At 37.7% G+C, this 26844-nt stretch overlaps 2 protein-coding genes across 5 annotated transcripts in view; one reads left to right on the top strand and one right to left on the bottom strand.

The window, feature by feature from the left end:
• The window catches only part of LOC129765339 (chondroitin sulfate N-acetylgalactosaminyltransferase 1), a 197724-nt gene that overhangs the window by 80452 nt on the left and 90428 nt on the right, over nucleotides 1-26844 (bottom strand). The window contains exon 3 of one of the 2 annotated variants that reach the window (XM_055765525.1): nucleotides 12040-12387. The gene's annotated coding sequence lies outside the window, so the exon portion shown is untranslated. The remainder of the gene's footprint in view (nucleotides 1-12039; nucleotides 12388-26844) is intronic. The other variant, XM_055765526.1, reaches the window with a different exon arrangement.
• Nucleotides 1-26844, top strand: part of LOC129765340 (synaptobrevin) — a 91302-nt gene that overhangs the window by 47439 nt on the left and 17019 nt on the right. Inside the window, exon 4 of one of the 3 annotated variants that reach the window (XM_055765528.1) lies at nucleotides 11298-11882. The exons of the other annotated variants lie outside the window; for them this stretch is intronic. Coding sequence (XP_055621503.1) covers nucleotides 11298-11314 — 17 coding nt within the window. The 3' untranslated portion in view covers nucleotides 11315-11882. Of the gene's footprint in view, nucleotides 1-11297; nucleotides 11883-26844 lie in introns of those variants that run through there. 3 annotated transcript variants of the gene reach the window in all.

The following is a 26844-nucleotide window of genomic DNA, read 5'->3' as shown; positions in this document are numbered from 1 at the left end:
AAACAAAATCATCGACGAGCGACGAGGGAGAATAGATTGTGTTTCACATTCTGCTCATTTTGTGTCAACTTTACTTCCCCTCGAGGGGTGGACTATGGTGCTGGTGGAACAAATATTTTATCGCGTGTGACCACCAGGAGCACGATAAATACTCTGTGCAATGCGTGCATTAACATTAAGAATAAAATTGCGTCATATGACCAGTTCGTGTACTGTTCTCGCAAAGGGAAGAAAGAATCGCAGCTTTTAGAACTGCTACTGCAAAGCCAAGCGTTAATGATTTTTCCCTTTTCAGGTTCACCAAAACTAATCTAGTAAAGAATGATTTATGAAATTTCTTCACATTTATTTACTGGTCTAATATTCTTCTTTGCATTTATGAAAAATATCCGAAATGATAAACAAGCAGTTTGAATAAAACAAATGCGTAGTCCTACGTTCTAAGCGTTCGTGTCTTTGATACAACCTCTTAAAATATTTATTTTTATTTCATAAGGGCCATTTCCATTTTAGGATGGTCCGAAAAATATTTTTTTTTTCAAAAAATTACTTTAAAAAAATTTAAAGCTTTTGAATTGCTGGACCGATTTTGATGATCGTCATATCAAATTAAAGCCAATTAGTTTTTTTAATACCACAATCACAAAAAATAAGATTTTGTTTTCGTAATTATTGATTGTATTTGTTTTTTATGGTTTACATTTCTTAGAGATAGATGGTGCCATATTTCTCAATACTTTTTTCTTGAAAATTCCAGTGAAAAGTTCAAACCATGTAAAAACATAAAAAACAAATACAATAATTATTTATGAAAACAAAATCCGATTTCATTTTCCAAGTATAATATTTTTTCTTTTAAATTTGAAATGTCGATTATCTGAATCGGTCAAGTCGCTCAAGAGTCATAAATTTTTGGAAAAATTATTTTTGAAAAAAAAATCCGAAGCATCGGATAACTTTGGAAAATCTTAACTCAAAAACGACACAAACGCCTCTCTGATCTCAATATTTATGAGAAAGAAAATCAGTTTTTCTGCGAGTTCAGTGTTATTTTTCGAGAAAACACTGGCTTCAATTTGATATTTCGAACATCTGAATCGATCTAGCAGTTCAAAAGTAATAAATTTTTGACAAATGTAATTTTTTTAAAAACGGGAAAAATTATTTTTCGGAACGCCCTAGAATGGAAATGAACACCCTAATGAAAAAATTTAAAAAAAACATACGGGTCCAATATTTGGCAATAAGGAATAAAAATATCACTTCTTACGAAAATTTTAAAATTACGATTATAGGTTTGGCATGGAATGGATGTATAGATATGCATGAAAGCCCATCGAAGCCAAGATTGATCAGCGGTTGATGCATGTCGTCGGATGGTCGTGAAAACATTAGAAATATTGTGCTCGGCCTGGCCAACCTCAACAACCATATTGAACGGATTTCTAAATTCGTCTTCCATTCTGGAAGGCATTCTCAGAATATTTGGAATGTAAGCGTAGTGCTGAGCTGGCACCGACGAGCAGGAGCAAAGCAGAACAGAAATATTAAGAAGGACGTACCACTCCGGCTTTCATACCGTTATGTGGAGATTGGTTGTGTATGATTGAAGTTCTCGTAAGAATAATTGATTTTATGCGTTCTCAAATGGTGAGGGAACAAATTTGAAATCGTCTCAAGTCGCACCGTGTCTAGTTCGAGCTGATTGGGTAATAGGGTCACAACTCTCGTGTTTTGTTTTCGCGAGAACAAGAATGAATAAACAGCTTCTACAAAACCACGCTATCCCATTGATCCTTTCAAGAGCCGCCAAAATTTTCGGCTAAAGGAATGTTTTGAAAATTTTGTACATTCTAATGTCATACCCGAAGTAATCAAAAGCTGAGCTGAGCTTCGTTCGATTAAATTGAATTAAATTGAACGACCTTGAAAAAGGCCATCTAGAAAGCCTCGCTGCCGCTGCGGTCGCTAGCAGAATGGCTGATAAATAGCGAATGACTCATCGGCGACTAAGGGCCATTTCAATTTTAGGATGGTCCGAAAAATCTTTCCCATCGTTTCAATGATATTTTCCATCGAACAATGATATTTTCGTAAATTCGAGCATTGTTTACGAGCTGAAAGTGGCGTCAAAATGCAGCGTATTTCAAGCCGAATGTGAAGAAGATATATTTCAGCTATGGCATCTGCGTTCCTCGGTGGAAACCCGAAGGCGAAAATTTGCACCGCAGTGATTGCTGTCGATGCCGCCATCCCACCACACTCCCGATTCGGTTCGGATTTTCTGTTGCGAAACAACGTTTATCGGAGTTCGAAAAAATATTCGATTTATTTTCCCATAGAACAGATCAACTATCTTGAATCCAATAACACCTTCCGAGCAATAATAAGAAATTTATTCGTTCTTCGTAGTGGTAGCACAAGCAATTGCGCTTCCAATATTTGCACAACATGTTTCGCAAAGCTCCCTATACGGCGGCTCCCCAGTTGTCTTTCGTTCAGTGACCACTCATTCCGTGCCCTTTCGCTGTGTATTTTGCCCGGGAATCAAAACATTTCTCTTGCTTCCAGGTCGTTGTTCATGTTGCCCGGGAAAATTACATGCTAGGGGCTGTTTGTTTCCCGTCTGGGTTTTTATCCTCAGGGTTTCTCGTGTTTTTTCCAGTCTCGTCTCTGGTTTGCTTATAATATCTATCCGGTCACTGTGCAGGATTCATTTACATTCTAATTAATTTGAAATCAACATGGACGGGCTTTTTCTGTTCAGTTTGTTTTTTTCCTCGTTCTTTGATGTGTATTTGCGTGGAAATTGTTTCGGATGGAGTTTTTTTGGTTTCTTGCTTGGGTGTTAATTAGCTAACTGATGACATAATTAGAATTTGTTCGCATCGAATCTCTGATTGGTACGATAGAATTTTGTAATTATGGTTTCTTGTAGTCAATATTTTTATAAAAACATACATTCTTCTGAATCGATTTCTACAATATACCAACAAATTAGGTCACGAAATCGAGCGCTTCTGCAACAGACATCTCGTTTCTCACTCGTTTCGAATTTTAGAAAACGACACCGGGTCCCTATACCACCACCCAATCGGAAGTAACATTGTTTATCTACTTCCATCGATTCGGCTTTTCTGTTTGTTCATTCCTTTGAAGTAGTTTCTCATAACAATTTATATTTCTTCGACGGAACCGAAAGAGTCCGGGCTTATGCTGTAACTCCAACCTTTCCCGTCCTTTTGCATTTTTCTTCGTTAGTATCCTTTTTATTTTCGGCAGGCACATTCGAGTGCTTCGGAAGCGACCCTTTCCGGTTCTCTTCTGCCACCATGGTGCACCGTATGCCTTTCGCCAATTTTACTCGTTTTCGTCGTCGTCTCGTTTGGCAATTTGTTGCTGTCTTCGCCTCTGACTTTTGAAACACAATTCCAAAGCTGAGTGTCTTCTTTCGTTATTTATTAACAACGAGCACGGAAAGTATTTCTTTTGCTTCGCCACTGACACAATGTGAAATTTTCGTGAGGGCCGTGGGAGCAATCCATTTTGTTCCGAAAGCGGCTCAGGTCCTTCTTCACGGTAGGTAGGCTCCGGAAAAATCCGTGCTTCGATTGAAGTTATTCACCGGGATGATTTTTCATTATATTTTATATACTTGTATAGGTGCTCGATGTCGGTGCTTCGTTTCCATATTTCCATATTCCTCACAATGGAAGCACGGAATTGACAATTTTTCACGTGATATTCAGGCATATTCTAACTTAAGGGGCTGTCCACATACCACGTGGACAGAAAAACCACGATTTTAGACACCCCCTCCCCCTTCGTGGACAAGCGTGGACATTTATCCATTTTTTGACAAAAACTTCGGAAAATAATTGAATTACGCTCAAATTCCATTTCAAATTTTGGTTCAATTTTCTGTTCTATGGCTTGACATGCCAAATTTCAAAAACCGACCATGTACATTTTGCTTGTTGGCCCAAAAAAATTATCTGAGTAAAGGAAATTTGGAAAATAGATTTTTTTTTTCGATGCCAAATGACTTAAAAATGCATGAAACGTCGAGATCTGGTGTCATCACGAAAAAAAAATGTTGGCCGAAATTCGACCTTTTGGGACTTAGCCTGAGAGGCAATGGAGGTATGGAAAAAAAAATATCGAATTTAAAGAACCGACCATGTACATTTTGTTTATTGGTCCAAAAAAATGATCTGTGCATAGATACAATACAAAACCAAGCTGCCTGGGGGAAATCGGTATTGCAAATACATAAAAGTAAGGGGAGCTTTTGCTCCCACGTAAATTTGAAATTTCATATCAGTGATCGATCGTGTATTGGGAAAAATTTAGCACAAGTGTAAGTGTAAAATTGTATATGGTAGCAGTTGTGTTAAAAATGACATGATTTATGAAACGATTTATTTCAATTTTCATAAATAAAAACCAAGGTGTGTTCCCGCTCGAGAACGGGTCGTTTGGTTTAAGCTGTCTGTTTGGTTGCGTTCATTTCACCCAAGGAAAGTTTATACGGCGAGTAAAATTGGAAAAGTGAAGAAATATTAGAAAAAGTAAATTCCCATATGCTCTACATATAGTATTAGGTGTTGTTAGTCCAATTAAAATTCAAATAAATTTAATAATTTTTACTGTTTATGAAACTCAATTCATAAACAGTAAAAATTATTAAAGAAAATTAGCTTTTCCATTTCAAATATGTTTTCTCTATATTAAAGTAACATGTTTTTACTGATGAGAAAAATTGATAATTGTGTTCGGTATTGGTAATTATCTTATATTACATTGGTGAGTTTTTTTTTTCCATCCTTCTGTCATCATTACTCGGTAAACACTGGTGGAGTGATCAAACAATACCCAACAACCAAACAAAACGGACCTTTTCAGGTCGTGTCTCGGACACAACCCTCCTATGACTTTTTTCCATACCTTCATTGATTTTCGGCCAAACATTTTTTTTTCGAGATGGCACCAGATCTCTACGTTTCATGCATTTGAATGTAATTTGGCATCGAAAAAAAAACGATTTTTCAAATTTCCTTTACTCTTCCCTTGAAAGATTTTCGAGGATCAAAAAATCGAAACTTTGAGCGCTTTGAGGCACCCCTAAATCATGTCCGATCGAGCTGAAACTTAGCACACATAATTTTTTTGGGCCAATGAACAAAATGTACATGGTCGGTTTTTAAAATTCGATGATGAAATTTTTCCCATACATCCATTGCCATTATGCTGAAATATCTTCTTCTTCTTTCTTTGTTTTTAAGAGGCTTTAAACTTTTGCAGTTCATTCGCCTCTCTGAAATATCTTTATTTCTCTCTTCTTTTGAGACTCCTGAGATGGTTCGTCCCAGCAAATACGACCTAATAAGTACCGCGAAGTGTGTTTACAATTTACCAACATAATTGGTTTTACATACACGGTGATGGCAAAGAAACAAGGATCTTTGGATCACAATTTCTTATTCAAGTTTTGAAATACAAGTTGCCATTTTTAAGAAAACAAAACAGTGAAGCAATTCAAGAAGGATTATATTCAAGGGTGGTCACAAATGCCGTAAAAGTTTCGGAGGTTCTCGTATTTCAGGCAAACACAAACGATGTGTTCGACCGAATTGCGGATCTTGCACAGATCGCAAAGGGGTTGAAAAAATCTTCTGTTGAAGTTTTGTGATATTTTGCAGCGACCAATTCTAAGTCTGGACAGGATTCGCGGTTCCCTCATCGATTTCACGCCTTCGATTTTGGTTATGAAGCTTTTAATTCTCCGTACCGCTTCAACGGACAATTTTCGTGAGATAAATTTGACAAAAGTTTGCTTCAGGTTCACTGAGGCCGTCCTAGTTCAGAAGTTGTTTCTGATGGTATTTTTCGATCGGATCACCAGCCTCTCCATTGGCCTCAAACCAAAGTTTTTTTTTTTATCCCATATATTTATTTTAGGCTCATTAGCATTTTATCTGAAACAGAGCCGAATTTTAATCGTGTACATGTCACATGGTTATCATTATCTATAATTAGCACATTACACAGTTGCCATTTGCCAGTATTCCTTCTATACCATTGCATATGGTACATCTACACAGTAGCCATTTAGGCGTACGAGTTTTCTATCTGTTCTTCCATTATCCAGTTAGACCGGACAGCGGAGACAGTTGATTGATCATTGTTGAGTTATTTATAGAACAACAGCCCGATGTGTCTTGCAGAGCAGAGCAGTTGTATGGATGAATCGATCTTATTTCGACCGTGGATCGATCTCCATCGCTGGTGAATGTTGCGTGGACGTAGTTATTCTGTAACAACACAAAGATGGTCAATGAGGGCCCTGAGTTTTGAACTCACGATCGATCGCTTACTAAGCGAACGCGCAACCAATGTGGCTACGGAGACCCCCTGAAAAAAAAAACCAAAGTTGTTCAGCTATCGGCGGGAGGTTGGAGTGTGTCACCCGTTGTAAGATTTTTTTTTTGTAAAGACAGTCAGGTGCGTCTCCTCATCTCCGCTGGTTTAGGTGAGGAAGCTCACAGTTCTGGAGATTTTTGCCGCGTCCATGAAAATGTCAAACGGAGGTCACCCCACTTCAGCGCATCGAGACTGTTGGTATTGATTGTAGCAGGCCGAAGATAATACACGTCAGTTAGATACCATCTTTGGCCACCCGTAAACAGATCATCCGGTTATTACTCCGGTGAGGTTTGGTAATGGCTTAAAACAAATTAAGGCACAGTTATTCCTCACCTCATCGACATGGTGCTGGAAATTCAGGTTGTAGTTGACTTCCGCTCTCAGTATTTTCAAGGTTCTACGGCGTGGAATGGGTTCGTTGTAAATTTTGACTCCCGAGCGCTTCCCCGCTGTAAATTTTGACTACCCTGTAACCGCTCTTTTTCCTCTAAATCCCGAAACCACGTTCGGTAGCTCATTTACTGATAGCATTGGTAGCTGCCTAGATCTTGATGCTTGATGCTATATGCGTGTTCCCCAGCACTACTAAAAGGTTGTCGTCCGTGAAGATGAATACGAGCACTAAAATGGAATCTTGAGGTACACCAGTTTCTTCGGGAAGGCGCCTTAAACAAGTGCATCTAACTTTTACTCGAAGGTCCGATTTGACGCAAAGTTTTTCACAAAGTGCAGCAGATTGTCGTTTATCCCCCAGTGTGGTCAATGTCTTCAGAACTAGTGAAATCCAGGTTTGGTTGTACGTCTTCTCCAGTCTAGAGGCGAATGAACTGAAAAGTTTTGAAAAGTTTAAACCCTCTTTAAAAGCCAAAAAGAAGAAGAAGAAGTCTTCTCCAGTCCTCCAAGTGAAGATCGGCATTGGGGATAGCTAATAGAGGTTTATTTCGCTTGCACTAAAGATTTTTTTTTTCGTTCGTTATTATTGATCGAACTTTTCATCGCCCATCACGATTTGCTTGAAAACTGCAAGTTTTCGTTGCGTTTTTAAAGCGAGTCGCTGATGGAGACAGGGGTGCCATAATAAAATCTGTGTTTTTGGTCCCAAAAAATCTTTTTATCTGAGTTTTTTCACAGAAAATCTGTATCGAAATCTGTATTAGCCCATTGCGGTCATTTGTCTGCTTAATTTACGCAACAATGTATCAGTTCACACTTTTTTTAAACGAATTTTAATGTCTTGTGAACTTATTCACGAACCAAAACGTTTTTACTATGATAACGGTACTCAGCATAAACATAAGTTGTCATCCGTGCTGAAAAATTTCATGTATTGCGGCCTTGTGTAGATATAAGGAGCATTGTTTTGTATGTTTAAACAGAAAGATAAAAGTCGAAAGATGCCAAACTAATGATTTTTGTGATACATGCGTAAGATATCACATAAAAAAGAATTATAGCAAATATTTTTTAAACATGAACATAAAAACATTGTTTAGTAAATAACTATCAAAAGTTTACAAAAAATAAATTATTCTTGTTCATCTTTCATAACCCACAAAGTTATACATCACTGTTTTTTCAAGTAAAAAAAAGGCGACCAGTACAACACACATTTCGAAATTTAATAAAACCGCAAATGGTTTAATTTATAAGTTCAACTAACTAACCCGGCGAGCTTTGTCCCACTCAAAATTGATTTCTTTGATTCGAATATTTTCGAGCTTTCACGTTCTTCCAGAAAGCGAACGTTCGTGGCTTTAATTCCGAAACAATTGATCAAACTTTTAATTGGCATTTGTCACTGCTAGAGTCGATTGAATTTTTAAGTCTAAGCATTATAAATTACAAAACAAAAAGCAATCTATAATTTGCGATGACGTATGTACAATTCCGGCATCTCCGGTGGTGTGAAGCAATTAACTCTATCGGATCACCAAGATCGAAAATAGTTTCAAATTGCTCATTACTGTAAAGAATATGATAATTCAGGTTTTTGGAATTTTTCATTTTTCCTTCAAAACTTTCCAAAATAACAAATTTTTTTACCGTTGCAATGATCGGCCAGAGAGGGATACAACAAAATAAAAACAGCTGAAATCGGATAACCTTTACTCGAATTTTACGACCACAATTTGGCGATTCATTTCCATTTTCCGCCTGAAAATCCATTATTATTTACAAAATGGAGAGGCATGAATATGAATGTCGTCAAACTCAATTCCAATTGAAGAAATTAACTTATCATTGTAGAACAAATGCGTAGCCCGTTTTTTCGAATTTTCTTTTTTTTTAATTCTTCATTCTAATTTGAGTGGAGACAGACACAACGATATATAAACGACTCAAATCTCTCAAATCGCATTAGATTGAACATGAGAAAGCAGTATTACATGGTACATATGAATGTCAAAATGACTCTCATTCAGACTGATTCGAATGCTATATGAATAAAATTGGTGAGTTAGGAAAACTAACATTGGACCGTTATTTTGAAAAATCTGTAAATCGGTATGAAAACTAACATTGGATCGTTATTTTGAAAAATCTGTAAATCGGTATGAAAACCAAAAAAATCTGTAATCTGTATCTACAGATTCTTAGTTCCAAAAAGTCCGAAAAATCTGTATAAATACAAATTATTCTGTAGATATAGTAACCCTGGATGGAGACACGATCCATTAAATGTTTTTCGGTCAAATAGGGTAGAACCATACATTGCAGCGTTTTACGTAACCAAGGTTCACCAGGTTCCAGGTTCACTCATGAATATAAATATTGGTAATGACTCTGCTATTTCATGTGTCGTGTACTGAGGATTAAGCTGGTCATTGTCATTTATTCGATTTAAAAAAAAAATTAAAAAAACATTTAAGTAGCTCGGTTGCGGGTAGCCTCATACATACAAATCAAATGTCAAACTTTGTAGTATGGGTATGTTTGTCATTCTTCTGACAAGGTATAAACCCGGCTTTACTCTTGATCTGCGTCTCGATTTGATTACCGTCAGTGGTGGCACAAACTTCCCAGACAACCAAAGAGAAGTGTATTCCAAAAAATATTACTTTTCAACGAAAATTGCCTTCGTTACTAAGGACACTTATCCAGGACTCCTTCGCGAAACTCGGGAGTTCTAAAAAAATTCGAGGGGTTGTATCCGAGACACGACCGCGTAGGACGTAGGACTACGCAATCTTCTTTTTTTAATTTTTTTATCATTTCGTATATTATTTGCGAATACATCGAAATTTCATAAATAACTCTTTAGTAAAAAGTTCCGTGGACCCTGAAAAGGTTTAATGACTTGCGTGGTTTTGTAGAATAATTTCGAGAAGCAACAATTTTTTCTTGCCTTTGCGAGAACAATACACCAATTGGTCATATGTCGCAATTTGTTTCTTTATATCATTGTACACATTGCACTGAGTATTTAACGAGACTTTTTCCGTGCATCGCCATTCAACAAGCATCAAACACGCGTCTAACAGATGTACACAGTTCCAGCGAAAAAATTAAACATCGCGAGAATGACCGTTTATGAAAAATCGTTTCTCGACTCTCGGTCAAAACCGTCAACAAAGCTAGGAGCTTATTGCATCAGAGCTGATGCCGATGCGCACGAGAGCAAATACGAATGACAACTGAAAGTATCGAAGGTGTGCTATTCACATGTACAGGAAATAAACAAGTTCTAAAGGCGGGATTCCACCTATTCGATTTGATGCATGCTACAAGTCAAGACTTCTTGCATATTGGAGTGTATCATTCTTCGACATAACTGGTCTTGTTGAGCGATGTTGGCCTCATCCAATGGCTTGCGGATCGGTGCGGCGTGTGTAGCACGACATGTTCGACAATATTGGGCCAACTGCGTCATTTATCGACGATTATCATAATTCACCAGAATAATGGAACAACAAAATTATTGATTATAAAAACAATAATATGTTGAAGCAGTGCGCGATTCGATTGCACACTACTGTGTAGTGGCTGGAAACAAAATTTGAAAAAAGCGCAAGTGTCATATCCTTTGTTGTTTACATTTAACTTGCAGCATGTATCATGTTGAATAGGTCGAATTCCGCCTTAAGTTTCGCGCAACGAAATCAAGCAACACACACACTGATGGCTAGAAGCAACCTTTAATCATTTGCACTCTTCTCTTATTTCGCCCGCTTTGCCATAGATGGTTGTGTTAATTGCAACGCCAGATACACTTCAAGTGAAATATTCGCTAGCGTTTACAGCTCGAGGGGAAACATAAAACACAAAACGAGCAGAATAAGCGGCCTTGTTTCGGGCACAGAAAGATTCTGAGAATTTTCTTCAGAGAAGATGCAATACTTATACGTTAGCGACAGCTTACTTACTATGCAAGAGTGGCAGTTTACTTCTCAAATATTCGTTTTTCGCTATCCCCCTTTGCTGTTTCTATTCTAGCGTCTGCATAAGTTGCCCGTTATTGACAGCTCTGTTCGGGAAAGCACGCAAATGGACAGAACAAATGTATGGGGAAATGGGAAAGCTTCCAATTTTCATTAATTTAAACCATATACAGACTATGGGATTGTAAGGTATATCATATAAAACAAATCTTACAAAATTGGATTCGATTGGTATGCAAATCGTTAAAATCCGTTCGCAGCAGTTATTAACGTAAACTTTATTTCATAAAAACGTGTTCTGTTTTCTGATTTGGAACCCTTAGTGTAAGACGTGCGTGGTCATTTTCGTACCCCCTACCCTCCCTAAAGTTGTCCACGTGGTATGTGGACAGCCCCTAACGAATAATGGAGAACCATTTATGACTAACAATAAATAAGTGAAAGCTAACACAAACACTGGAAAAAATTATAATCAATTATTTTCTCTTTCAGTTTCCATTATCTATTGAACAAAAAAAACATTAAACCACTTGAACGCACTTCCAACCGTTATGTTAGCATCATCTCAGCAGAAATTTGTCTATCCTAAAGCTAACCAAAGAGAAGTTTTCGAGTTTTTATACAACTCGATTTTTGGCAACGCATAAAAAAAAACTCACCGGAAGTGTTATTTAGCTAGTGACTTCTCCTGATAAACTGATAAAACAAACAACAACGTTTTTTAATGCCCACAATCTAATCGCCGGGAAAAAATGTCTAGTTCATACTTAGTGATCACGAAGTTAGAAAATATATTTTCGGTTCATAGAATGAAAAAAAAAACACACAAACAAGGACCGATGGCCCAATAGTGGAGGGAACGCAATTATTAACAATTAGCCCAGTACCACGATAGGCTTTTGAAATTCTGGTAGATAGTTGAGAAGGATCGAGGAAAATGCTATATGTAGACGTCTATGTAATTGTTATACATACAGAATTAATATTAAAATTTATTGTATATTAAAAATCCTTGTCCTTGCTATATAATGTGTTCGTCCGCTACATTCAGGTTATCATCGGGTGGATGGTACCATTAGCTTTGTAAATAACTGCTCAAACATACCCGAAAGCCAGCATCAGTATTGTTTTGATATATACACGAAAAAGAACGAAAATACGAGGTAAGTGAAAAGAAACCCAACATAAAAGAGTTTATTTATCTAGTGCATGTTGTGTAACGATATGGCAATACCTTTTTTACCCTTAATTCCGAGAATAAATCCCACAAATCTCAGCAGTCTCAAGATTGCCGCTGCCTTGCGAGAGCGACGATTGCGATGCGTTCATAACAACAACAGCAGCAGTAGCAACCGTTACCGAGTGATTTGATTGCTTTCGCCCTGGAAGGTAGCATTATCCGGCGACACAAATACGCTATCAGCACTCTCTTCGACGCAGTGCTTATTTTTCGCTTTCTTCTGGTATTTCTTTTTTATTTTTATTATCACCTACAGCGATATCGAAGCTTCGCACTTGTTTGTACACTCCGCCCGTGGGTGGCGATTGTTGACGTAATAGGATAGCTGCACCTGGGCTATTTCTGAAAAAAGAGAAGAAATTGAGAGTGTTTGTTAGACTTTTTCTATAATAAGAACTTAATTATAATCGGTATATTACCGGTTCGGTAATTTATAAGAAAAATCACGTAAATTTTGAAATGAATAACATTTTTTTTAAAGAGTTATTCGCATCCGAAATAAGTAAGATATTTTCCACAAATTTTATTTTCTCATTTATTTTGAATCCAAAACCTTCGTATATACGGAAGCCTTTTGTAAACGAATCTTTTGTTTGTCTGATATATTGAGACGTAGGAGACAATTCCTTAGGCGTGGTACACAATTTCCTTTGGATGGCACCAACCTTCCCAGTGGACTAGCGGAACTTTCGTAGGTACGTATCATGCCTAATGTGGGACACTAACCAATCGGCCATGTTACACAAATTACGCAACACAAAGAAAGCGGTTTTTGAGCTCCGTCCTCTCTCTATGTAACAATAAGCAACGCAAGAAAAACACTCCTCAAGTTACGTAACGCTATCATGATTTGTGTTCAAAGCCAAATGTTTGAAAAATTATCATAATATTTTAGCTTTTGTTAAGGGGGGGTCTTGTCTGGAAGGTCAAAAAATAATAAATCATCGTGATTTTTTTCGGATGTTAGGAATAAAATGAAGTGTTCGGGTATTTTGGTTATTTTTGAAAATATATATTTGAAGATATATTTTCCATTTTTTGAGCGACAGCTGGATGGGTAGATGCTGTCTGAAAATTGGTATCTTGCCGGTGGTATCGGTTTTGAAGCAATGGGTTGTTGCAGAGCGAATTCCAATAAACATTTTGAAACTTTTGGACAATACCTAAAGCCTTACGTAGTGGTTTTGCAAAGTTCGAAAAATTTCCAAAATGGCGGCCATTTTGACGTAGGACTACGTGTAACATTTCAGTATAAGGGCCCATTTCAATATTTCGGTGTGAAAAAGTGTTCAGTTTTTGAACGCTAATACATCCTCTATTAATGAATGGATTTTGGTTCCAAATACACATATTGATAGGAAATATCCTCAGCAATTGTTTGTATGCTACATATTACGGTTTTCCAGCTCATATAAAGTTCAAATTGATGAAAAATTGGAAGAAAGAATTCCCTACTTTCCTATACATTTTGTCTGCGCTCCCGCAGCAAACAGCTATTCATTACAAGCAACCACGGGTACGGGCGAAACGTATAGACAAGGTGAAGGAGGGAGACAATAAAGAGATTATAAATAAATATAGGCGGTCGCTACAACGTTAACTATATGGCTATATAAATCGAGCGATGGTGTGGCTTGCCCACATTCTATCATCGGACGCCAAGCAGGAAAGACGCTATCTTGAAATTGATTTTCAGCATAAGAGATTGCTGCATTTGCCGGGGATGTATGCGGTGCGATACCGCAAGAGTGAGAGACAGGAGTTTCAATGGGATGTGGAGCAGGAGAGCCAATCGAAGTGTGTTAGAAGCGGTGGAAGCGTCGCGCCGGGTGAATGAGTGGCTAATCGCGCTCGATTTGATAGAATGCTGGAGTTTTTCAACGATTTTATTTAGCTGTGACATATTTGTATGTTTGTATGTAACATGTTTGTCTATGGCGCTGTACCACATTAATTGAAATTTGACCCCTGTTGAACGGTTGATCTGAAATTTGGAACACACCTTTATCTCTGCAGTCATTATAAAACTGCATATTTCATGATCTTGAAAATCCAAGATAGCGACCGCTACAAAATGGCGGATTACATATTTTCTCAAGGCTCATTAATATGGGCATCAAATGAAAGGGATTGACTAATAGAACAGTTATTTATGAAAAATGCAAATCCAAAATGGCCGCCACCACAAAATGGCGGATGACATATTTTCTCTAAACCCCATCAATATGGGTATCAAATGAAGGACTTGACTAGTTATTCATACGGTAAATTCTTATTACGATATGCTTGCCATCAAGTATGTGTTGCCGGTTGAACAATAACCCCTGCAACATTTGCACCGCACGACATTTACACGACGAATTTTGATTATTTCGTATTTGAATTTAAACGTTTGAGTGTTTACTGAGTGCTGAAATTTTATTTTATTCTTTGATTGTTTTCTGTAATTTTGTACATGAAAATTTGATCATTCTGGGATCTGTGCTGCATGATATTCGAAAAATGGACACCCCTTGGTGTAGTCCTACGTCTCTCCGGTTATGTCCCCGACATTACCCACCCGTCTTTTTGTTAAAAATGAGATATTTTTCATGAAAAATCGCTGTTCAGAAACTCGTAAAAAATCGTAAAAAGAGATATCAAAAAACGGCTATATAACGCAGTGATGGCCAACCTGCGGCCCTTCAACGTTGTTCATGCGGCCCGCAGCCTGGTTTAAAAAAAAATTATATTAGCGAAATTAAGAATATAGTTGAAAATTCTTTCATACAATTCAATAAAAATAACCTTTGTGAGTAACTCTGGTTAATCATGTGTATCCAGGCTAATCATTTTCTGTTCCATGCGAATTTAAAGACGCGCCCACATTACGCTGAGCGGCCTTGGCCGCCCGGTAAAGCCGAATAAATGTGGACGTATCGCCCGGGCTTGCCGACGTGCCGAAAACCGACTCGAAACAAACCGAACCCAACCCGAAACAAGTGGGTCCGGTTCGAGAAAGTCGAACCAAAACAAAACGAAGTAAATTAGCGTTGACGACATTGTGCTTCGGCTTCGTACATCCGATGGGGCTTCGGCTTCGTGCACCCGATGTGGCGTCCACATTACATAACGAACTGAATATACCGCCTGGTACAGGCCGATCGGTATCATTCGGCATAATGTGGACGCGCCTTAACATTCTGATAATTATTCTCGTTAGTACTTAAAGGACTTTTTCACGTTTTTGGTTTTGTTCTGTAACTGGCTACTGATAACGTATAAACCCGGCTTAACTGCTAGAAACTTTTTCAAGAGTTTTATAATAGAGAACGGGATGTATGTACGCGTGAGTACATAAGAGAGAGAGAGGAAGTTTGGGATAAAATTCATTCAATTTAGTTGTGCTCTCGTCATTAGAGGGCAGTCGAGTTCATTCACAATTTCAGTATTTATTGGCAACCCCTTTTTATCGCTGTGCTGTGGCGTGTGTTGTGTAAATTGAAGCAAAATGGAAGCCTGCACTAGTAAAAAAAGAAAAGTGACTGACGAAGGACGTGTATTCCAGAGAAAATTGTCTGTGATATACTTTTTACGTGCATAAAACAGATAATTGTTTATTTGATTTGTAATGAAGCTGCTACTGTTTTGAAGGTTCAATCTGAAACGAAAATATGAGTCGAAACATGCATCAAAAATGGACAAGTTTGTTTCCACATCATGTACTGGAGAATTGGCTGAGTCATAAGCGAAAATAGTTTGTTTGAAAGTTTGAAGGAACGAGCAGCCGACTATGTATTTCATTCAGTGGTGATAGATGAGAGAAGGATTTCGAAGTTACCGAGGAATTGGCTTGCCTTTTTCCTATGGATGCTGGATTCGAGGGTGTCTTGAAGGATATCGTCCAAATTTCAATCAACTCGCACGCTTGGATCATCGTGAGTTCCAAGCTTTTTTTTCACTAGAAAACCAACCCAAGTTCAAACAACAAATGGACAATTTTCATTTTACCCATTTTCTGACATTGAGAATTTCTCAAGTGTCGACAACTAGGAAAAAGCACTCCAGTCGAACAATGCTGATTTTTCTCGTAGATTCGAAGCACATGAAAAAATTCTCCTATGTTCTCTACCCCATTCAGTTCCGATTACATGCTGTACATGCCGGTGAAAACATGCAGATGGATTTCATTAAAACGCATAGTGATTAAGAGCTGCGTGACATAGTTGAAAACCATGATGGCTTGGATTTCTACTCCAGATTCTACTACGCGATTTCCTGAACTAATAAAACATGCTCATTTTATTACTTCTTTGTTTGAATCCACAAATATTTGTGAGTAATTGTTTCAGTTATGAAAGATGTGAAATGAAAGTCGAGGAACAAAATCACTGACTGTCATTTGGAACACACGATTCGCATCGCTATCTCTCACATTCAAGCTGATTTAAATAGAATGGCTCAAGAAAAGTAGTTCGAGTTAAAACCGAATCGGTGTTGGAGTATGTTTGTATTTAAGGATTTTGTATATTGAAGTAAACAAAAAATATTGTAGAAACTGTTTGATGATTGAAAGAACGTCCAATTTAATCGTGATACCGTATTCAAACTATCTAGAATGGTCATAATTCGGTCAGTGAAATCGTCAGTGAAATTTAGTGCGAAGAAAAGCGATAACACTGCAGACGTGTAATTCGATGTCCTCCTTCACTCTCACAAGTTTTGTGGTTCCATCAGTACTTGTTCGGTTTCCTAGCTACGATAAAGTTAGATCTGTACGAGAAGCGTGTGGCAACTGTCACGTTATTCAAGTGCGGGAAAACGGCTAAACAGATCTACGAGCTGCTCAACCCGTTTTCTATCAATGAACGATTCGTGTTTCGAACACTGCAACAGTACAAAGAAACAGCAGATGGAGACTATACGCTCAAAAAAGGGACGTCCGAGGTCGGTACGGCTGCGCAATGTTTTCTAAGTTGTTCATGAACGCGTTCAACACAATTCTCTTCGGAAACAAAAGCGTTCATCAGTCGAAATGAATTGGATAAATTAATGGATGCGTACATCGATGTGTGCATCCGTGGCCGAGTGGTTAGCGTCTCACATTATCATGCCGGGTGTTCGGGTTCGATTCCCGTTCTGGCCGGGGGATTTTTTCGTCAAAGAAATTTCCTTCGACTTGCACTGTTAATGCATACGTTGAGACGGCAAAAGTTCCACAGGGAACGTTAACGCCATTCAAGAAGAACAAGACATCGATGTGTAAGTCATTTATTGACGCCTATATTGAAGCAAGTATGTTTAAACGAGGCAAAAAAAACTCCTAGAATGGTTAAAAAACGAAACTAGCAACAAATCTACAGCGATTTGCCAAAAATGTTAATTCTGAGTATTTTTATACCTTCAATAAAAGTTCTGGGTTTTTATCATATTTTGTTCTCGAGTTATGAATTTTACAGGTATAGAACTGAATGCTTCTACTTAAAAATAAAAAGTGAGTCAAAAAAGTACCATTTAAAATACGTATATTGCACGTTTAATTATAAAAAGTAGTGAGAAAAAAATCATTGCGGCCCGCGGCTATGGAAAAACTTCTAACGTGGCCCGCACCATGTCTATGTAAGGCCATCACTGATATAACGCTTTAGATAATAATAAAAAGGGGTGCCCCTTTCATTCTAAGCCCCTCAAGTCTCATTTCCCAAACAGACAGCTATTTGACATCCTTCCTTCCTGAATGGCGTTAACGTTCCCTGTGGAACTTTTGCCGTCTCAACTTATGCATTAATTAGCGTCATTTATTAACACATAGTTGAGATTTCTTAAGCCAAATAACACGCCTAGAATGTATTCCGAGGGGCAAGCTCTAGAATACGCGTGACCACAGTGCAAGTCGAATGAAATTTCTTTGACGAAAAATCCCCCGACCAGAACGGGAATCGAACCCGAACACCCGGCATGATAATGTGAGACGCTAACCACTCGGCCACGGGTGCACCTCATCCGTGGCTATTTGACATCCTATATGCAAATGATCCATTCTGGCTGACCCAATAAAGCACTTTTTAAGACTTGATTCACCATGGTTGAACAATTTCTAAATATTTTTCAATCAATTAACAATTGTGAGTCAAAGTGTGCTATTCTGTTATCAAAATTAAAGTGGGAAAAGGTGTGAGGTTGGAACTGCGTAAACATCTGGTTTCGTCCAGCATAATAGTCTGCCATCTACTACAGGTATGAATATGATTGCACGACTTACATGTTAAAGCATAAACCGTCGATGGGGGTGAAAATGGGTTAAAAAAGATAGTTTTCGAACTTTTTGTTGAATAACTATCCTAAATTAGAGTAAAACACAATTCTAATAACATAGGAATGTTCTCTAATGATGAACACTCGTAAGTGTTCAAGGAATTGTATCAATATCAATTTTTCACTGAACTACGATTAAATGAAAATTGACCCAATCCCAACCCTTAGAGGAGGTGCCTATGAGTCAAAGTAGTGAATATAACCTTCTATTAAGAACTGTGTTTAGAAATCAATTTCTCAATAATTTCAAGATAGTTCCGAAACCAAGCTATGAAAGCTATGAAAAACAATTACGAAAAGAAAATTTTCAAGTGTAGTATTTTTCAAACAAAACTTGCCTTTAATTTGATATATCGATCATCTAAATCAGTCCAGTAGTTCGAAAGTTATGAATTATTGAAAAAGGCCATTTTTGGAAAAAAAAAAAAAAAAAAAAAAAGAGGAAAAAGTTGATTTTTTGGACCATCAGAAAATGGAAATGGCCACCCTGATGAAAAAAAAATACGGGTCTAATATTTTACGATGAGGAATAAAACTACCAATTTTCATGAAAATCTGACAATCACTATATCGTTTTGGCATGGAATTCAATTTTGCGTTTGACTCATTCTCACCCCCACCCAGTGTAAATAAGAGATTATTACGAAAATATTGAAATTCGAATGGAAAAAAATATGTTCAAAATCAGTAGTGACTTATCTGGCAAAACTTTAAAGAATAATTCTATCCAATATTTACAATTCTGGTAGTTCTGTATAATGCTGGGCATTTTTCAGAGGTGTTATTTGATGGCTATTTACACATCAAACTTTGATGAATTATTAAATAATAACTATTTGTACTACAGTTAAGTATTATGCATTGGAAGTTGTGAATATATTCACAATATTTGTCAAGATATTACTAATAGTAACTGTTCGCGCCCGCCGCTCCGAGTGCCGAACAAATATTTAGCAACCGAAACCACGCCCACCGAAAATGTACATCAATGCAATCCGCTATGAAAGTGGCGAGCACGATGCGCTCCACATCTAGTATTCCGCCGACCACCGAACAGTGGTTTGATAACCATCGTCCAGTATTACGCCTGTTACCGAGCAGTTAAGTGCAGTATTCGGCAATCATCGTGCAGTTTTCTTTCCACCACCAAGCAGTAACCAGGTTTTCATCAACCACTGCGCAATAAGCAGCAGGAACAACAACAACAGCAGCAGCAGAAGAAGAATGCAGAAGCAGAAAGTACAGTTGCGTTCTCTGACGGTGCAGCTATTCCATGTGTTAACGCAATGGTGTGATTCCTTCCAACACAGAATAAAAAATACAATTTGTTAACCAAGACACCATTCGTTCTTCCTTCCAACGCAAAAATCCAGAGGTTCACCGCAATTATCACGAGCAGTTCATCTTTGAACTACTTTTAAGAGTTTAAGTTTTCTAGCGAGTGACAATTTGCAATTTATTTTGACGGGTTGCGCCTGCGTCCGAACAGTAACATTCTCCACTTTTGACCCAATTTTACCCCCATAACACATTTTCACCCCCATCGACGGTACTTCTCATTTCCAATCCTCTTAGGCAGTATTCCTCAATGGAATCGTCCAATTCTAAAATAGTACATTTTGCGATCATTCAAACTGAAGACCAACATTTTTCACTGATCCGTTCAATCAGAGTGAATCAAGTTCTCTTTCTATTATAATTAAAATCTGTACCTCCTACACTAACGGGTTCAAGCACATTTCAACAATGTACATACCTTCTATAACAACTGATTGACACAAGATTCTGCACATTATATAGAGTAATATCTGGACAGCTCCTTCTTCTTAAATGGCACTAACGTTCCCAGCGGAAATTTTACCTTCTCAACGTAGGTATTACTTACGTCATTTTTATTAGTACTTAGTTGAGATTTCTATGCCAAATAATTCGCGCCATGAATGCATTTCGAATGGTAAATTCTAGAAATACACGTGACCACAGTGCAAGTCGGAGGAAATTTCTTTGACGAATAATTCCCCTGACCAGAACGGGAATCGAACCCGAACCCCCGGCATGTTAGGTGTGACGCTAACCACTCGGCCACGTGAGCACATCTGGACAGCTTACCGGCAGCAATAAATAATCGTAAATACACTCAAAATGCACTGCAGTGCATAAAACTTACTAGAATCCGATAATGGGTAGAACAGAGAATTCCCTTATACAGAAAAGTCCTAAAAATCGCTGAGAAAATCTTCCATTTCCTCGTTTTCAACAATGCGTGACTTGTTTACTTTCGTCACGGTTAATAGCACATGGTCCGCTCTGACTGCATACTATGAGGGGTTTTCGAGGATCATTCATAACAATTTCGATCCGTTATTCCTGCTGTGTAGCTATGAAATGCTGAATCTAATGCAATAGATAACTCGATTTGTTTAATTTTGCGACTTGGTCCCCTCTGACTTAACATCGACCATATATAGTTGGATTAGGATTTTGAGTGTTGCAGTAATTGGAAAGTTAATGAAACAAAATGTATATTTAACTAGCCAGGTTCTCTGTGTGCACTTATTTCAGTGCATGTTGTTGCTTTTTCTATCCCTATGCTTCTCCGGGTTTGAAATCTCTAGCAGTCTTCTAATAAACGAATTCTCTATTAATCCTATCGTCATTGATTGCGATAGAAAATTGGCTAGAAAAGGATTCGAAAACTATATTCAAAAGGACAATACTCCGGATTAGTTCCTACAAACAAAAGCAACAAGTTTGCTCAATAGGATCAAACAATCAACCACTAGACCATTTCAGGAAGGGATTCCTATGTAACATTTCACTATGAAGTGATAGGGTCGATACAAATTTCGAACAATTCAATTCAGAGAGTCCGATATTCTCTTTTGCTTTATCTAGAAGACAGGGAACGTCAGAAGACAAAAGCTCTTTCGTCAAATAAATCGAAGTTCATGAAACGGCAATGAGAAACATCGAGATGTCGAAACGAAATCTCTCAAGGTGGAACGATGGAATAATTTGGAGAAAGTCTGGATCTGCGTCACTCAACGTTGAGCTTTTTTGCTAGGAAGCAGTCAATGATTAGTAAGGTCAACAACAAAAACGACCTTTTATAAATTATAAAGTTATAAATTTTTCAAAAAAGTCGTTTTTGTTGATTTTCCGAACAACCCTAAAATAGAAATGGGTACCCTAATATTTTTTTTTTTTAAATACAGGTCTATTATTTTGCAATAAAGAACAAATCTACCATTTTCTATGAAAATCTAAGAACCACTATATCGGTTTGACATGGAATGGCTGACAAGACGGACTATTGAAATGAGCATTTGCCGCAAGCTTATGTTTGACTGCTTGGCATTACGTTTTTAGAAGGTCTAACGGACCAAATGATTCGATGGAGGATCGTCGATGAAAAGAACATAAGTTTCAATCTCGGCCTTTTTATTGATTTTTGTTTCCAAAAGCTCATGAAAAGCTGTAAAAGATTTTAATAAACGTCTGTCAAGGGCATGAGAAGCGAATTTTATTTATAGAAATTTGGTAAAGAAAATAATACGAAGATCACATTTTTATAGTGCAGTCTAAGTAGAGATTAAAAAATCAGAATATGGTCGAATAAACGTTGTATTTTGTACTCCGGCACTATTGCGCATAATGTTTGTTATTTCGGAAATCGCAAAAAAAATCTGCGATTCGTACAGAGACATAAGCCGTCACCTTCGGAGTGTATATTTCGTGCGGGAAATATGTTAAATAAATAAATTGAAGTATTTAAGTCTCTTGAAGTGCAAATTAAATTCAATGTGTTTTTATTTATTAATTATATCCCAAAGAACGACAAGTTCGAGCTATGACATGAGTACTTATTTTAAACTCCGACCAGATGGTATCCCTATCTCGAGCACAAGCACAATCTTCAAATTTGAGTCCCATCGAGAATCTGTGATCCTGTGTCGAGCTTGCTGAGATATACGAATTCGATTACGTTCATTCATTTCGCAATACGGTTAGTCATATATTTGATAATTTTAAAAAATAATATTCAAATGTTCAAGGAGTGATTTTCTCACCGCAAAACCTAGGAGTGTACCCTCTGAAAATCCTCTTTTCGGGACAATTTAAATGTAAATGTTCCTTTAATGAACCAGTCTAATAACATTATTGATCTTTTAAATTCGAGTGATCTTCAAAATAGTCCCCGTCGACTATGATATCCTGTGCCAATGTTCCATCAGCTCTTCGAAATATGTTTTATGTTTTGAGCTTGGTTTCTGATATAGTCATAAGTGCACTGTCAAAACGAGTTCTCTATTGGTTTTTCGAATATTCTGAAAAAAAAAATCTCATGGCGGCAAATTAGGCAAATGTTGAACGATGTTCGTGTTGGGGTTTGGCAAGAAACCTGCGAATAATGAACGCACTTTTAGCACGAAGAATTCACCATTTTTTCGCGGCTATATAATATTTGCTATTTATTTTCTAGCTACCTGATATATAGTGTTAGCAATTTCATAGAAATTTTCGTATGACAAAACTCGCCGGAAACCAATCCAATCAACGCAACATCTGAGCAATTCTGGAAGTCATTGAACAAACAGATGAATTGTCTCTCCGTCGCCATAAATCCAAAAGGGAAGCGTTTATTCCTAGCGCCATCAGTTTTCACGATAGACCAAGATCCGAGATCAGATGATAAGGGCGCAGTAAATCTGTATACATAACGGCCCATCCCTCAAATGTCGGCTTCGCCGTCGACTACCAGCTGCTAAACGAGCCGCCAGAACTCAATCCGAATAACACCCATTCGGTGTTCCCCCGACGGGCTTCATAAACAGACGGGGGAGCCACTGGAACCGGAGCTGCTTGTTTGTCCAAACCGCACTGAGGCGTGTAAATAAACGGGAAACGACAAGATTGCTTTCGCAACGCTCAAAACGCCGGGGATCGCGAAACCAGCTCGGTACTGTAAGCAGCTTTACTGCGGAGGAAAGTCATTTTTCATTTCGGAATAACACCCTCAACATTGGCTGGCACCCAACCCACAGATGTTCTCGGTCTGCGTTTGTATGTGTTGTGATAGAGTCAACTACGGCACCACCACCGGAAGCCCAGGAAAGAGGAGGGAATATTATTCGACGATGAAAACTTTATACACGCTCCCGTTCGGACACAATCCACGCTGTGACTTAGGATAAACCTTGGGGACATGAACCAACAGAGAATGTGACGTTTATGAGACAGTGAGTGATTTGAGTTGCTCGAGTCGTGAACCCAGGGGGTCAGAACAGTTACTCTGTTGCTCTCTTATTTATTTTATTGTTTTGGCTTGAATTCACGACTGCAGAAAATATACGGATCATAGTTTGAATACATTGGTGCTGGTCACTATTACAAGCTGTTCTAAGAAGCTGACACCATCTCTGGAGAAATGTTGATTTTGGCTGACAAAACCGTTGGAAGTTTCACCAGCAATATTGCCTGTATAACTCGTACTTCAACCAAATTCAATTTTCCGAGTCACTTCACAAACTCCAACCATTGAGGCAATTTCTTCGTCCCCCTCAGTTCGGGTCGTTCGTCATTAGGATTTTTCAATGAATATAAAATTACCTCTCACCGCTAGACGCCTTTGGATCTCATCGCTGGAAAGCAATTTGCATCCGTCGTGCGTCGGCCACTAAAGCTGGACCCTTCCCTCTTATGCGGGATAGGCAAAACTGGGTGCCGGCTAGATTGGACAGAGCGAGAGTTTCCCCAATAATGTTCACATCCGGGACGACGGCTTTCCGCCTTCTATGGTGGACAGATATGAATGAAAGAGGATGTGGGTGGTGGATCGGGAGAGCGAGGGAGGAAGAGTATACATGGCGCAACAGCCCCCAACATACGCCCGGCTATTTTGTACCGGAATGCGGTCCGGAATTATCTCAACATTCCGTGCTTATCGGAATAGTGGGCGATAATAACTTCGGCCTCTTTGTCACCTGGTTTAACCAAATCCCACAACTATCGTTACGTTTTGAATGGGTCCCGTTGATGTCGTGTTGGGAAGAGAACGGGAACGACAATTGGAATTGGTTCGCCTTTAATTAGTTCTGGTTGTAGCACCACACGTTGCACTATTCGGAGTAGCTATAGAATTTTTTTCACTATGTTTCCGTGAGTTATTTATTTGCATGCAAAGCTGGTAGCCGGAGATCAGTTTGAAGACGCATTATGCACTTGACAAAAAAATTAGAGGAACAGAGTGCGAAGTCTGAAATTTTAAGTGATTTTTGACATGCTGTAACTTCGTGAAAAATCAACGCAGATCAATGGTATGCGCAACACTTGAAGCTGCAACTTTCAGGTATTAGAATATTTTACGTAAATATGTTTATCTTGGTGTGTGTAGGTGTAGTGGGTAACAATTTCGGGAAGAAAAAAATCGATTTTTCTTTGTTTTTTCAAGAATATTCTGGAATAACACAATTTTTTGCTAACCAATTCAACAGCAAATCCAATTAACCTTATCAACAAGCTTTCATTTGGTTCCAAGAAAGTTCCTGTAGTACCTTCCCACACAGAGATATTTCAGTTTGAATGAAACATTCCCCCTTTGTCTTTGATGATGAATAATTCAATAAACAACCATCTTCAACGTTGGTTCCAAGAACGTTTCTGTAGGACCTTCCCATACAGAGATATTTCAGTTTGAATGAAAAAATACCCCTTCGTCTTTGATGATAAATTATTCAATAAACATCCGTTTCGCCGCAAATCGAAAGGCAGTTTTGAAAAATCCAATAAAAAAAAATATTTAGAATTCAGAATTTATTGGAGTTTTGAAAACTGCCTTTCGATTTGCGGCGAAACGGATGTTTATTGAATAATTTATCATCAAAGACGAAGGGGTATTTTTTCATTCAAACTGAAATATCTCTGTATGGGAAGGTCCTACAGAAACGTTCTTGGAACCAACTAAAAGCTGGTTAATAAGGTTAATTGGATTTGCTGTTGAATTAGTTAGCAAAAAATTGTGTTAGTCCAGAATATTCTTGAAAAAACAAAGAAAAATCGATTTTTCATTTCTTCCCGATATTGTCTTAAAATTGCATGGCAAGTCAAAATTTAACGTTATCTCAAAAAAATATTTTTTTTTTGTTAAAAATCGATTTTCAGTCGGAAAAACGATCAAGTGCCAAAAAAACATTAAAAAAAATTCAAGACAACTTTAAATCTCGACGATTAATGCAATTTTAAGACATTTGACATCAAACTTTTTTTTTGAAAACTTCGATTTTCGGTGATTTTTCGTTTTTAAAAAAACTCAAATTTTAACGTTTGTGACACCAGTAATTGAAGTCCGAATGAGCTAATATTTTGCATAGGGTATATTATCGTGCGAATCAACATTTCGTTGCATGTTGCGAATGAAAAATCTATATAACTATTTTTATTGGCACCCAAAACCATACTTTTCGTTTCGTACTCCGAAAAAACACTAAGTCCCAGAATGTCGATTTTTTACGAATTTTTTTTTAGATGACACTAGAGCTCGACGTTTCATGTAATTTCAAGACATTTCGCATCAAAATTTTTTTTTTTTTCGAAAAACCCGATTTCCTTTACTCCCCCTTTGGGTGATTTTTCGATTTTCAAAAAACTCAAACTTTGACCGCTTTGCGCTACTCTCTCTTAGGTCCGATTGAGCTGAAATTCGGCAATTCGGGTGTTTTTTCAAGGTGGTGAACATTTTTTTGTCGAGTGTATGGCAGTAGTGTTTGATTCAGGGCTATCCATTTCATATTTTGGAAAAGATTGTGGACCAATATTTTGGCAACTACCAAACCCGAATGTTATCCAACTTGGCTTTGTTTTGACACTGTCAACAGCGTGTCAAATAAATTTCGGAAGTGGAAGTGAAAAAGAGCTATTGAACAAGTTATTCCAATATTTGTTGATTTTAACATTCAAAGTAGTTTCCTGCCGCTTCATTACATTTTTTTACATCAACTGAATGACGATTCAAATGCTCTAGCTCGTTTCAATGAATCGAGGTTCAACGCTTCTGTTGAAGCTTCGGGTATTTATCACGTTATAAAATGTGCTTTTAACACAGACATGATTTCGAGCAAAAAATAATTTAGTTGCACTATCGCGTAGAAGAGCCCAATTTTTTGGATTGTGATATTCGGATCGAATTCGGGTGATTATGCCCGTCAAATTCTTCAAAACGATGAGATAATATTCTCCAGTAACCGTTTCTGACGCACCTTTGCATAGTTTCACGTTAAACTAAGTCTCGAACTTCAACAGAAACGTTTTTTTCCAAAAACACTCATATGCTTGTTATCGAGAAATTAAAATAAAATAAGTTTTGACAATTGATATACCTAATTGAATTCTCATTTTGGTTACGATAGATGATTCTATCGTGGTCTGGATTTTTAGTATGTTCAAAGCGTTAAGATTTTGTTTACCGCATTTAAAACAAAACATACAGATAGGAATGGCATTTGGTAC

The sequence above is a fragment of the Toxorhynchites rutilus genome, chromosome 2, assembly GCF_029784135.1.
Source record: "Toxorhynchites rutilus septentrionalis strain SRP chromosome 2, ASM2978413v1, whole genome shotgun sequence".
Taxonomy (NCBI): domain Eukaryota; kingdom Metazoa; phylum Arthropoda; class Insecta; order Diptera; family Culicidae; genus Toxorhynchites; species Toxorhynchites rutilus.
Note: the sequence above shows the minus strand (reverse complement) of the source record. Positions and strands in the feature narration are given on the sequence as shown.